Source organism: Chamaea fasciata, unplaced genomic scaffold (genome assembly GCF_029207755.1).
Source record: "Chamaea fasciata isolate MVZ Bird 193981 ecotype frontalis unplaced genomic scaffold, bChaFas1.0.hap1 SCAF_7, whole genome shotgun sequence".
Taxonomy (NCBI): Eukaryota; Metazoa; Chordata; class Aves; order Passeriformes; family Sylviidae; genus Chamaea; species Chamaea fasciata.
Genome location: NW_027094092.1, coordinates 51,267,064 through 51,281,665, shown reverse-complemented (window position 1 = coordinate 51,281,665; position 14,602 = coordinate 51,267,064). Strand labels below are relative to the sequence as shown.

General features: G+C 38.7%; 1 protein-coding gene across 1 annotated transcript in view; it reads right to left on the bottom strand.

Annotated features, from left to right (window-relative positions):
• Nucleotides 1-7,265: 7,265 nt before the first annotated feature.
• The window catches only part of WDR25 (WD repeat domain 25), a 60,005-nt gene continuing 52,668 nt past the window's right edge, over nt 7,266-14,602 (bottom strand). Inside the window, exons 6-8 of the mRNA XM_066188816.1 lie at nt 11,193-11,363; nt 8,912-9,052; nt 7,266-8,528 (exon numbers count right to left, since the gene is read on the bottom strand). Coding sequence (XP_066044913.1) covers nt 8,307-8,528; nt 8,912-9,052; nt 11,193-11,363 — 534 coding nt within the window. The 3' untranslated portion in view covers nt 7,266-8,306. The remainder of the gene's footprint in view (nt 8,529-8,911; nt 9,053-11,192; nt 11,364-14,602) is intronic.

Sequence of the window (14,602 nt, the reverse complement as noted above, 5' to 3'; positions counted from 1 at the left end):
GACAGAGAAATAATAGAACCAGCAGAGGGGGGAAAAAATAACCAAGGATACATGACGCAATTTTAAACAATTCTTGAGATGTGTTGCAAAAGTTATATTTAAAAGCAGAAAGAAGAGGTTAGTGTAGGATGTTGTGAGGGTTAGACCTGCACAGTGATGTTCTGTGGAAGCCTTTATTGGATTTCCTGCACTCTTACAGTGACTTCATGGATGGGACTGTGTCCCACGTGAATGTAAAAATAAATCACCCAGATAATGTCGTAACACTTCAGATATAGTTAATCGTCATGAATTTTTCTCCCAGAGATTCAGAGTAGTACTTGCTCAAAAGGGAATGATTGTAGAATTTAAAATGCAAGCATTCAGAGAGCAAATTAATGTCTAATTATGAGTGTTAAAAATAAAAACAGAGCTATTAATTTCAGGAGCAATTGATGAGTCCTTATGTTATGAAAGAAATAACATCCCTCTAGAAAATAGCTGAAGAGTCCATTGATACTTTTTCTATCATTTACTCAGATTACTGCCAAATTTTTCCTCTGACAAGTTCTCTCATGAAACTATTTTGTATTTGCTCATTCAGTTGCCACCCTTCAAGAAGATCTCAGGTTCAGGAATAATTAATGCAAAACTAAATGCAAGTTTATTAAACTAGAGGAGTTTGGTGAAAAGCTAAGTACAGCTAGGCTTCCTAACCCAAATTAAAATGGCACCATCAGATCTCAGGGCAGATTAAGAAGAATACAATTTCTCTGAAATTACTCCCTTGACAGACACCTAAGTAAAAGGCAGTTTAAAAAAACAATGAAAAGGTTATTATCCTCATTTTTTAGGACTGCAGTTCCCAAGGGAATCCTTAAGCATCCTTTAAGATATATGGAAAATGGGAGGGTAGAGAATAGGGGGAGGAAAGGAGGCGCAGGGTTCCCTGTTACATGTTCCTGCAGCAACATAACCTGAAGAGCAAAGCAATCTCTATAGTGCCAAGGCCCAAACAGACTCATTGCACTAGGAAAGCGGCTTTCATTTGGTGGAACATCAAGTCCAGGAGCCACTTCACATGTCAAGCATTACACAGAATCACAGAGTCACGGAATATTCTGAGTTGGGAGGGACCCACCATGACCACCAAGTCCAGCTGCTGGCAGGACATCCCAAGAGTCACACCACAGGTCCGAGAGCATTGTTCAGACACTCCTAGAATTCTGTTAAGCTTGGTGCTGTGACCACTTCCCTGGGGCATCCCAGTGCTCAACCACCTTCTGGGTGCAAAACCTTTGCCTGATATCCAAACTAAGCCTCCCCGACTCATTTCACTGAGCACATCCCAATTCGAATGCAGGATTTTGTATGAAAATGTTGACCCATGAGAACTGACCAAAACGCAAGCATTTAAGCCCAGGTCCAGGTAACACTTTTCTTTTGTAAAAAAAAGGACACATTTTCTGTTACTCCAGTGGATTTAGTTCAGTTGCACCAAAGAGAGCATCCAACTTATAAACAACTGGAAAAGTAAGAGGAGAAATTTCTCATTCCCTCAGAGAAACCTTGTCAGACTTGTAAACCTCACTCTCTCTGAAGGCCATTCAAAATGCACCAAATAAAAAAAAAATCCCCAAAGATACATAATTAATGTGGTAGTTCAGCTATTATGTTGAAAAACAAGGAAAACATTGTATACATCATTAATAAAAAGATTATTTAAAATTGCACTTCTGAGGTAGAGACCAGAGGTCCAAATGTAAATTATACCAGATTCTGGAGTCCCAAAAGCATTGTCTTTACTTTAACAATGACATGTTGTCTCCACTGCCTTCTCAGTAAAGCTCTCTGAACACCAATTATCCAAGGAAGTACACAGATCCTCAGGTGAATTTTGCAATTCACCTGTCGCTGAAGCAGCCGTGACCAGACTGCAACAGCAGTGCCAGACTTACTAACTGAACACAGAAATGCTGAGAGGTTGTCCTGCAAGCACAGCCACAAATTACAGCAAATTTATGTTGGTTTTTATAAATGACTGCAGTGCAGGCCAAAGAAAAGCTCTTGGCTGTGGCTAGCATGGCAATGCAGCCTGAGCAAGTTACACAGTCAGGAGGCAGGTTTATCAGCTAGGGGCTGCCCCAGTCCTGCCCTGCAGCTTCGTAGCTCTGGCCAGGTCACAGCATGAGAGCAGCAAGGTTTCCCCATCTGACATGCACCAGGAAGTTACCCCGAGATGGTAACAGGAGACTTTGACAAGTGGAAGCTCTGCTCAGGTCCAGCCCAGAGAGGCTGCAGCCCCAAGAAGAGTAAAGATGAGATTTTGGATATGATTAAGATTTCACTTCACAGCTTTTGCCCAGATTCTGAGGTTATGTAACTGGTCAAAACATTACCTGTTTGAGGTAGTAACAGAGAAAAATTAGTCCATGGCATGCCTACAGTTCACAGATTGCATGTTTCATATTAATGGCATAATAAACATTTTCATTTTTGTACTAAAAGCAGTACATGATTTGAACTGATGTATGCATTTAAAGTAGTTGTATGCCTTAAAACGAATAGCAAAGATGTGCAAATTAACCATCCAGACTGGCTGGGGGTAATAGGTCTTTTATCTTGATTTATAAGAAACTCTTTTTAAAAACAAGAACTTGCCTTAGCAAGGATTAAAAAAGCAAGGAAAGGGAATGAATCAAAATATTTCATTTTCTCTATTTTATATATATATATATATATATATATATATATATATATATATATATATATATATATATATATATAATAATGCATGCATAAGCTATGACATTCTTTACCTCATATTCAACATCAATAATTTCCTATGGACCATGAAGTGGAAGAGCCCTGGAATTTACTTACAGCTCTTAGTGGCAAACCATCAAAGGAGGTGGTTATGTAATAAACCATAAAAATAATATAGTTCATGGTGAAGATATATCTAAATGATATTCAGAGACAATTCTTTGCTACTTGCTTATAAACAAGTGGTACTAAACTGAACCTAAGGAAATTGCTTTCTCAATGTAAGCCAGTTTCTACCAGAGAAGGTACACTTTAGCACAAGTTGTTACATAAGCTGCTCTTCTAAGGATGCACTTCAAACGGTTTCCAAGTAGAAATCTTCCTCAGGATGTTACCTGAGTTTTGCTGCCCTGCTGATGGAAATTGGAGACAAATGGACCATAACTTCAGGCACTTTCAACCTTGGTGAACTTCAACCCTCTCCAAAGTCTTCCTGAAAAAATCTTTAGATTGATTTAAAGAAGCACTTATGCAAAATTGTGAAAATGTAGTGAGAATTACCTTTTGATGAAACTATCACTTCTGTGCAGTACCTAGGTAATTTCTGGTAGGCTTCCAAATAAGCTTGTGTAGGATATCCAGGGACTGGGAAAGGGAGATGAATAACCTGGGTTCCATTAAACCTCTACCTAAATCCAGTACAGGGAGTCCTACCCCCTTCCAGAGATTCATCATTCCCATTCTATGCTAGGCTGCTCTGTCCCAGCTGGGAGTCACTCTGCACACGTGGCAGGAGTCATCCAGCTCTGAGGCAGGGCCAGCTCATCTTTCTGCCACTGGAGATCAAGCACCTCTAAAACTGCTTTTTTTTTCCCCTCATAAACTAACTCCCTGCATTTCAATTCTTTGAAGTGTGAAAGCATCAGACTATGGCTACTTTGCACAGAGTGGTTAGTTATGAAGAGAGCAGTGAGAAATTTATCAAAGAAAGGGGAAAACACCAAAGACTCTTTGAAGCTCCTGAGGCTACATTCATGTTTGCAAGTAGTCAGGCCCAAGAGGAGTAAATGTGTAGTTTGTCTCACTTCTGAAATCACAGTATCTAATGTAAAAGCATTTGGGGGAGCAGGGAACTATTCAGGGAACTCTGAACTATCCCCAGTCCAGTCCCACCAGCTGAGACATATTAAATATGGTCTTGGAGCACATCTCCTCATTTAAATTCGTTTGAGGGCAACGCAGTTTGTGCACTCTGTGAGCTAAAGCACCGTAAGTGGAAATAACTCTGAGGGTTGGTGGGTGAGGTTTCTTTGTTACTTTTTTTTTTTCCATAAAAGTGCACTCCTGACAAGGTAAACCTTGTAGGAATTCATATAATAAAAAGGATCTGCAAGACAGTAAAGCAGGAATCAAAGGTAGAAAGAGAAGCAGACATAGAAGAGGCTAAGAAAAGGGGAGACTCTCCAAAAGTAATAAGCCTCATTAAAACTGGAAAACAGGCAAGAATGGAGTGCAGAGTGCTCTGGGATTTCTGCCTGCCTTTCTAATGACAGCTGGAATGAAAGCCTGAAAGTCTCAAGTCAGACAGAGCACAGTAAAAAAATAAAAGAGAAGATGAATGTGGTGTAAGCACATAGACTGCTATACCTTTAAATGCAGAAGACAAGGTGCTGAGACAAGGACAGAAAAAAAGAAAATTAAATGGTGAGGATGCAAGCAGTGACTAGGAGGAGCTGGGATTAAGAGACTGAGATCAAGGCTAGCTGAAGAAGGAAGAGCAAATATTTTCAGCAGAATGCAGGCCAAACCCTTATGTAAGGATAATGGGTAATTTGAGATCCCACAATTTTTTGATCTACCTGTTTTGTTCTGTTCTGCTGTAGTATTGTATCTTTACATCTGCCTGTCCCCTACAGAAGGAGTACTCCCATTGTAATGCCATACCTTGTTTTTATGATGAAGCCAATAGCTGAAATATAGTGACTCACCAACAGTATTTCAGCTGAGTGAACACAATGATTCTAATAACTGTCTGCTAATTAGCAGGTTTTTGAGATAAAGACAGTTGAAGAGGTTGCATCCTCTGACACCCCAAATTAATAATGCTCCAGTAGCAAATAATAAAGTGCTAGAGACTGGCATTATTACTTTTTGGTACAGTACAAAATAGATTAAAATTAATCTGGCTTATCTACACAGTCTAGACCATTTCAAAATGCTGGGAAACTCTGCCTTGGCTCTAACATACGATGCCCTAGAGAGCCCCATACAAAACTAAAAGAATTTCTCCTAAAGCCAGATGCAGAAATTTATACATTACAATTTTATGAATAAAATTAATTAACCAACAATTCATTACATTCTAAAAGCTTCATCTGACCATAATAATCCTTGTTTGCAGCCCAAACAGTATTTGGTAATTGCAGAGTGATGGAATAATGTGGATATTTTTTGATTACAGTTCATTACATAAGATAACAAGGAAGAATTTGTGCTTGAATCATAATGAAAACTAAATTGACACCACTCTTCTAAAATATTTTCAATGATTAAATTTCAGTCTATGTCTTAATCAGTTTTATGTTAGAAAGAGATTTTAAGGAGATAATGCTGTGAAAATAATTTCATTGCATTATAAAACCTTTGAATGGATCTTCTAAGTAATTAAACTCCAGCCATCTTGGAAATCTGACACAAATGCAATTCTAACTTTAATATTCTTTAAGATTGTACAATTTCAAGTTTCTTTTATTTTCTCTACTACCTTTAATCAAATTAAAAACTTTTTCCTCCCTCTCCACCCCTCAAACAGTCTACATTTTATAGCTGCAAGACAATTTCAGGAAGAATAAATTCTAGACACCAGAATGACGCCTCAGCACACAAGTTAAACTTAAGCAAAAACGATGTGGAATCATACAAATGCAGTTACTTTTCTCAGCAATGATTCCCAAAGACTGCTCTCTCAGGACTTTGCCTCTACCCAAACGTGCTCTCACTGAGGCTGTGTGTGCTGAGAACTCACTCAGATACAGGGAAGAGTTCACATAAGCTGAGGCCTCATGCAAGAAGGCATTTCTACCATGAGCTCACATTTATTTCAGAGGCCTTTCTCAAGGCTGTACTTAACAAAATAACAGATAATCTCCTATGGAGATGGATACCAGGTTGTAACAGGAACAATTACAGTGCTGCCCATCCTTCGTATAAGACACACCTGGCTGCCCAAAGTTTTAAAGTGGTAACCGTAAATTTTGAATTAAAACACCAGGAGGGAAGAACACAGGGCCACCACGTTGGAAAATGCTGTGCAGTTGGGACTCAGCCTGCCTAGCAACAGGCAAGGGCTACTTCACTTCCAGCTGACCTCCTTCTGACTTTTATGAGGATCCCACAGCTTGAATTAGGAGTAACTCTAAAACCACTGAACAAGTTTCTATTTAAAGGTACAGCTGGCTTGTGTACTGGAGGCACAGTGAAGAAAAGTGCAAACTTCAGGTTCCTATTGAACACCTCACTACTGAACAAGGAAGCCAAAAATAAAGGGCAACCTGGGAAACAAAGAAAAAGTTGCTTTTTCATTGCAAGACTCACCTAAATTTAATGCCTTGTGTTAAAACCTGTAATAGCCGTTGGAAAGGTGATTAAAACCAGGCAGCCACAGTATCTTGGTCCAGACTCCAAACAATACAGCAGGACCCACAGTCTTGGTATAGGCTTATTTCTTACTACAGGCAATAAGGAACATAAACTACAAACCAATGGAGTAAATTATGCTCATTAATTAATTAAAATATGCTGTTCACAAGGGTGTTCTGAAATTTTTTCTCTGAAAAGCTTTTTTTACTGAGCATGCAAAAAGTGAATAGAAACCCCTTGCATTTGTTCCAGTATGAAAAATCAGAAGACTAAAAGATGCTACAGAGAAGTTGCTACTATACATGGTTTCTGGATTCCATGACAGAGACAATTTACTCAGCACAATTATCCTGTGTATGTTAAAACACCTTTACAGACTAATCAGACCAAAGACAAGATGAGCTTACAGCACTCACTACAAGATAACACATGTTCATATGGAGTCATGATTAGGAATACATATGGCTTATGTGATGCATATTATTTTTCATATAAATACACACACATGCAAATAAAATATTTTCTAGAACCAAGTGCAGGGAACACATATTTAAAATACACTTACAATCTCTATATATGTAAATACACAGCAATGGCCTAATGAACTTTATATTTGCTGAAGAATAGCCCAGCTCCTGTCTGAGTGCCAAAGAACCTCCCCTGCACTGAATAGCATGATGATAATTTTCTGTGTCCAAACGACATCAAGAACTAGGAAGAAATGCATATGTGTTTGCAATAAATTAGTGTAACATGTCAATTGTTTTCACCCCCCAAGCATCGATTCCATTATAGGCTTGTGTACTAACTTGTCAAGAATAATAGGAGTAAAGCAGTAAACAGAGATAGCATATATTAAAACAAAAAAAGTTTATTTTTTCCTTAAAAATATTTACACATAGTTTCATTTGTTTTTATACAGTCATAAAAGTAAGTTTAAATTTCAAGTTTAAACTTCAGGATTTTAAAACCACAAATGTATTGACTTCAAAATTAGGTTCAAGCTACGTGTCACACCTTTCCCTGGAACTCTCAGAAGACATTTTACAGTAAGTTGAGCTATCCATTATTAGAAAAAGCACTCCCACCTGCCCTGTGACCTTCCCCCTTCTTATGCATAAAGCTGTTTTGCCTTGAACTGCAGTATTGCTTCTCTAACCCTCCAGTGATCAGGTCAGGGAGTTAAACTAGTTTTAAAAAGTGGGAAAAAACATCTCAGGAAGATGGAATAGATATTAATTGATCTGAACATCATCCTCTGCTAAATAGTATGTCCTCGACTTTTGGTGAGGACAAGAGGAAACAGTTTCATATTGGGAGAGAGGAGGTTGAGGTTGGGTAATAGCAAAAACTTCTTCGGCCAAAGGGTTGTCAGGCATTGCAGCAGGCTGCCCAGTGGAAGGAAGTGGTGGAATCACCATCCTTGGAGATATTTAAAAGATTTGCAGATGTGGCACTATGACACATGGTTTAGTGGTGGAGTTGGCTGTACTGGGTTAAAAGCTTGGACTCAATGATTTTAAAGGTCTTTTCCAACCTAAATAATTCTACAATTCTATGATAAGCCCTGGTCTAAGAAAGCTGCATTGAAAAGATGCATAAAAAGAGCAATAATTTTCTTAAATTTAGGTACTTGCTCAAAGCAGAATGGGACTGGATGAGCACCAGAAGATGGACACAAAAGGGTTAAAAATTTGTCTCCAGGGTTGAGGGAGAGAGTAGGACCACTGCTTTGTTCAACAGCTAACCACAAAACCATCTTAACTGCATTATGAAAGCATAAATCTAGAGGTCATAGAAAACAACAGTCTCTCTCCTGCTTACAACACATCCCCACAGAATTTTACATTCCATACTCTGGTTTATTTCCTAAGCCTTTGAGAGACTAACAGGAGAGAGACATCTTAAAGTAATTCTGCTTGTTATTGCCAGACCTTGATTTCTCCAGCCCAATCACATGTTGCAAGGAGCGATGGCAAGACTGGGTGAAATATTGCACTCACACAAGCATCTTTATGTGCAGACAAAGTGCGAATAATCCTCGAAGTATGATAGTTGTAGAAAAACACTTTGCCATCTGAACTTCCTGTCACCAAAAGTGTTCCATCTGGAGAAAATTCACAGCCCAGTGCAAATCCTTCCACCTGTGAAAAACAATAACAGAGTAACTCTCGATGCTGATTAGAAAAGTTTGTTGTCGTATACTGAAATTTAATATAGTACAGAACCTGCATATCTTTAAATAAATATATACTAAAGATTTCTCCAGGTGTTTATTAAGACACAGCTATATCAAAAACTTATTTAATCAAGACATTAAGCATTCATAAAGTCTTCTAATAACTATTTTCTTCAGAGTGCATATGATTCAAAATAGACTGGCACATGGGAAAGCAAATGAAGCCGATTAATATGTATCACTGATTTATAATAGAACACTATTAGCAGACATATTAAAAAGCAAAGGTGCTTTGCTGTCTATCTTCCTTTTAAATGTAGATACTGAGTTCGTGGTGGGTAAGGATACCTTGTGTCCTTCATATCTTTTCTTTTTGTTGATTCGGTAGGGTCGCTGGGCAGAAAACAAAGCCATGTAGTTCCCGTTGGTCTGAGCAACAAACACAGGCTCCTTTGGGTGCAGGGTCAGACTTGGGCAAGTGTAACGCTCCTGAAAATGATTTAAAAGGAAGTTTTGTTGTATCAAATAGAAGATTAGTTCAAATGATTCAAGTTATCTCTTGATATATTTGAGACACCGTGAAGGACAAGGTAAGGACAAGTCATCTCCATATATACATTAAATAAAGATACTTAACTCACTACAAACCACGGGAAGTTTTACATCAGGACAAATGCTAAATCAAACCTCTGCCCTGTTTCCCTATCTCTCTGAGCCATAATTATACTGCAGAACAGCTGCAGAAAGGTAACTCCAACCAGATGATTCTCCATGATCCTCTTTCTGCTCAAGGAAACACAAAGTTTGAATGGGAAAGTGAATCTTCTTCTCCCATAACCCTTCCTCCACAACCATACTATGCTTTCCATGCTACTTTATACAGTTCTCAAATCCTCCATCCTTCCAGTTCTGGCCAGACTGACAGGAACAGAAAACATCTGATTGAAACAGACACCCTTCCCCAGCCCACTCTTAAAAAAGGATCATTATTAGCCTCCTTATGACAGTGATGCGGGCTGCTGCTGGCTACAGACTCATAAATATCTGCAGTAATTAGTAAGACTTGGCTTTACTGTACAGTTCCCATTTAAGACTGAATTAAGATTACTTTCAAAACTCTGCATGGTGACTCGCTCAGAAATCAACTGCTCTCACAAGGCTTCCACCAGCTCCAAACCTCTTCTAATTTCAGCCTAACCTAAAGACAGAGTGCTGAGTTTTGATGCCATGAAAGCTTTGGCTGCAGGATCCATCTGCAGGTAAAGAACACCAGGATGACAGTGATCACTGGACACCATGGGCTGTGTGGTAGAAGGGGAAGAACATCAGGTTGGTTTTGTCGTGTGATTTGGAAGTGAAGGACTGGGAAGGAAGTTCTGGGTACTGTAAAGCATTGGCCACAGTGCAACTATGTGTTTCTGCAGAGAAACTGGGTCTGTATGGGACCAGAAACCACAACACCATCTGCAGGAGCACGGTGCTGTCATGCTGGGTATGTTGTAGTAATGGGTTATTTTAGAGCTGTTAACTACCATTTGTTAATGCAGACAAGCAATAGATCAAATCCTGCTGGAATTTAATCTGTTTGGAGAGCTGAGGGATTCACTCCCACCTCAAAGGTTTCAAAGATGAAATTCAGAAAAGTGAAACAGAGTTTGCAGAATCACCTAATTTTGTTTATTCATAATGCAGAAAGTGGGGAGGGAGGTGGGGGTAATAGGGGGTGGAAAGTCCATTTCAGAGATGCTGTAGTCATGTTTGTTTGTTACTCCTTGATGCTAAACCTTTCGGGTCTGTAATTTATATATTCAGTTATTTCTTTTTTCCTTTCCTATTGTCTATCCAAGGTATTGATAGATCCAATATTGTACAAAGACACAATTCTGGAAATTAAACACGAAACAATCCCATTAACTCATCAACTATGTGTTTTTGTCAGCAGAGTACTGTTCATTTCAGCCAAAGACATCTATATACAATCCAATCATATTACATTACTAGGATATTAGACTTGGGTTTTCAAAAAAGACCCAGAGAGTTGAAATTTTCTATTAACTGCCTTGGTAATCTCCTTTGAAGCCATCAGCCTTTCTAGACAATTTAGTCCATTAAATGTTTTGCTTGGTTAGATGTCTGAGAACTACTGCACCTGCACTGATAAATGCTAATTTTGCCTCTGTGATTATTCTGTATTAGGTATCTATATGCACATATCAGGTTGCTATTACTATGTGAATAATAAACTCAATTTGTAAATAGCCCTCATTGCAGCTGATAAAAAATGTATGAAAAAGTGTGGGAAAAGAAACATTGCACTATAGCAGCTACTGCCATGCACCACTGGTAAACCACAATGACACTGCAGAGTCCTTGCCTAAATATAGCTGAGATGTCAATGAATTAACACTGAAATGTAAATATTTCAAACATAAAGAGACCTCTCAGTCCTCAAGGTTATTTTTTAATAACAATTAAGTTTTAAGTTTACAAACAAAGAAAGTCATCAACTTCCATGAAAGGCATCTTATACATCACGAGACCTTATTGAAAATCAAAAGCTTTTTTTTACTACACTGACAGGTATGAAATATTAAATCATGACCTGACCAACAGTAGTTGTTAATCTTACATGAAAAATCTGGTTGGAGATTTTTGCAGCACTTTGGAAGTCCCAGGCAATGATGGTGCGGTCAGCTGAGTCTCGGCTTACTGCATCTGTGCTTGTAAGGAATTCTCTTCCTTCAGGCAGGAAGAGTATATCCAAAGTCTGCTGTACTGCAGCTTTGTACACCCTCAACACCTAGTGGACAAAAGAGATAGTTATTTTTTGACAGACTAGATCCAGATAACCCATGTTTTGCCTCTTTGTATTAATAATTATCTCCATTAAATGACATTGTATTTTTAAACATCAAAAAGTAACTCAATTTAAAATGTTGACATACTAGCGTTTTAAATAACTTGGTCAATGTATGTAAAGAATCAATATACAGGAAAATTAAATTATATTTTTAAAAGCATCAGTTTGTACAATTTGTATATTATATTTATATATACATAAGAGTCTGTTGTAAACTACCAAGGGATTAGAGTAAGATCCAGAGAGAGCTTCAGACAACACAATGTGAAGCTGGGTCTACACAAACTCCCTTCAATATTACAAACTCTCCTGGATTCCTTAGAAGAAGCATAAGAATCCTTGGCAGCAAGCTGTCCCACTCAGTGAGCTGGGCTTTAAAATGAAGGATTCAGGGACTTTGGGGCGTCCAAAGTGGCAACACTAAACACATCATTGCAACCAGCTGGGGACAAGCCAGGCTAACCAGAGCAGCAACAAATGTTCCTTAGCTGCCTCCTAAGATAAAGAGTAGCAGACCAAGCACCTCAGGGGTCTGCATATCACAGACACAGCCTGGGAACAACCAAGAGGAGCTGGAGCTGTGTGCCCAGCCGGAAAGCGACCTGAGGATCTTCATTGACAACAAGCTCAACACAAGTGAACAGTGTGCAGCTGCAGCAAAGAAATCCAGCTGGGTGCTGGGGGACACCAACAAGGGCATCACTAGCAGAGATTGTCATTGTCCCACTCCCATCAGCTCTTTTCAAGTCACACCTGGAACACTGTGTTCAGTTTTGGCCATGCTGTACAATAGACATGGGGACAGGCTGAAGAGAGACCAGAGAAGGGCAGTGAAGATGCTCAAAAGACTGGGAAGCTGCTACATAAGGAAAGGCAGGGAGAACTGGGCTTGCTCAGCTTGAGAAAAAAAAGGTTTAGGGGAGACCAAGTTCCAGATTTAAAGGGTGGCTGCAAAGATGATGAAAACTCCCTTCTTACAAAGAGTTATATGGAAAAGAGGAGAGGTAATGGGTACAAGTTATACCTGGGGAGACTCTGATTGTACACAAAAAGTGTACAGAAATGGGTATCAGCCACAGGATTCTGAATATTTTAACAGCCTATAAGCTGGATCTTAAAAAGTAAGAGATATTTTTAATTATTCTAAGGAACACATGAACAATTTGAATTTCCTTTCTTTCCATCTTTCTTCATGAAATTCTGTATCTATGTTGACTAATTTGAATTTTGCAAATCAATACTTTTACTTTCTTTTTTCTCTGATTTGCCTCCAGTGAAGAGAAACTTCAAGGCAAGTGGCCAGATCAAAGCAAACCGTCTCTCTGAATATGGTGATCCTTGAAACTAGGACATGGGAAGACTCCTAGTTATTAATATCTGAATATCTCTCTCTCCTACATAGCTAAAAACATAGCTGCCTCCACTTCCAACGGGTTTCAGAGGTTAGTCCTTCTTCTAATGTCACTAGAAAACCAATAGAGTGGAGAAAGTACTTGAAGCATTATCCTGAAATGACTCCCAACTTTGTGAGGCATTTCAGTGCCTACCTGATACCCCTTATACACTTACTGACTACTGACTTCAGGGCCCAGATTATTTGCAGACACATCTTTTTTTAAATAGCCACCAAACAAACAATTTTCAGGTGTCACAGTGAAATATCCTAAATTATACCCCTGTTTTACACTTTCACCAATAAAAGAAAAATCATTTCAAGTACCAAACAGAGCATGAGAACTTCTTGATTTGAGTATGATTGCCTCATATTCAAAAATCTATGACTGTTGGGAAAATGTTCAGAAAGCTGATCCTGCTTTAGGGTGATGATCTACCTGTGGATGTCCTGAGGTCCCTTCCAGCTCAGCTTCCTGTGATCTCAGCATGTAGAAGGATGGCAGCAGCAGCTGCTCCAGTTGATTTTCACAGCTTTTGTGAAATACACAGTTTAGACACATCACGTTTGCATCTGGTGAAGAACCTTAGCCATGCAAGCACCCTACACACCCTATAATAACATCAACAAGATGTAAACCTGCACACTCAAAAACTTGCATATTTCTCAGCAATCTGCCTGCTTTTTTAAGACAGTGAATACACAAATGTGTTACTTGCTCTCATCAGATTTTACAGCCTCAGAATCTGCATAATATACAAAGCAATTAAACTTTGTAAAGCCAAAAGGGATATTTCCATATTTATAGCCTCCACTTTCTCTATGGAGAAATCACCACGCATATTTCTTCACAGAGTTATAAAAGGAAGTCTATAGTTCATTAGTAAAGTAGAAAATGAAGCTATTTTGTAGGAGCAAAAATGAAAAATAAAACCCAAAACTGAAAAAAAACCACCCCACAAAATATAATAGCTGGCTGGAATGAGAAATGGAAAGCCATCCAGAAACCTGACAGCTGTAGGAACTGCAGGAGAAGAATGAAGTTAAATTGAGGGAAGTGGACACAAAAGGCAGAGCCACCCCGACAGACTGAGGAGGCAGCTACTTAGCAGCAGGCACCTTCTGAGAAGTGACAAGACCCGACCACAGAGTCAGCAGGAGCAAGAGCATGGGAGCAGCACAAGTGTAGAAGCAGGGACAAAGAGCCAGAAAAAAAGACCAGTTAGTGCTGGGAAATGAAGAACAACAAAATAGAGAAATAAATGACAACAAACTTCCAAATGGATATTCATGGTAGGGATTTTTAATGTTTTCTTGTTTTAAAGATGAAAATCACAGACATACTGTTTACAGTTTCATCATCTAAAAAACCCCAAACTTGTGAAATGCGGGTACATATCCATCCATATGGACCCATCCATTGTGTCCAGCAATGTAAAGGGTTTAGGTTTTGGATTTGCTTTTAACAATTTTTGGAACAACAGACATTTCTTCGCAAGGACAAAGAAGATATTGTGAAATTGGTAATGTGCAAATATTCCTAATGTTCGCTGAAAACCAGTTGGGCTCTTACAAAACCTGCCACTATCAATTTAAACATTTTCACTAGTAGTCATTAAATAATATTTGTTTTTCTGTTATTTAATAGGATATTTAACCAAATTACCTGTGTACCCTAGCTTTGCAACAGAGAACTGTCTATCCAAATTAGTACAAAAGACCTTCTTTTTCTATATGTTTGATAATTACCTCAGAAAAACCATGCTGTTTTATCTTCAAACCATAC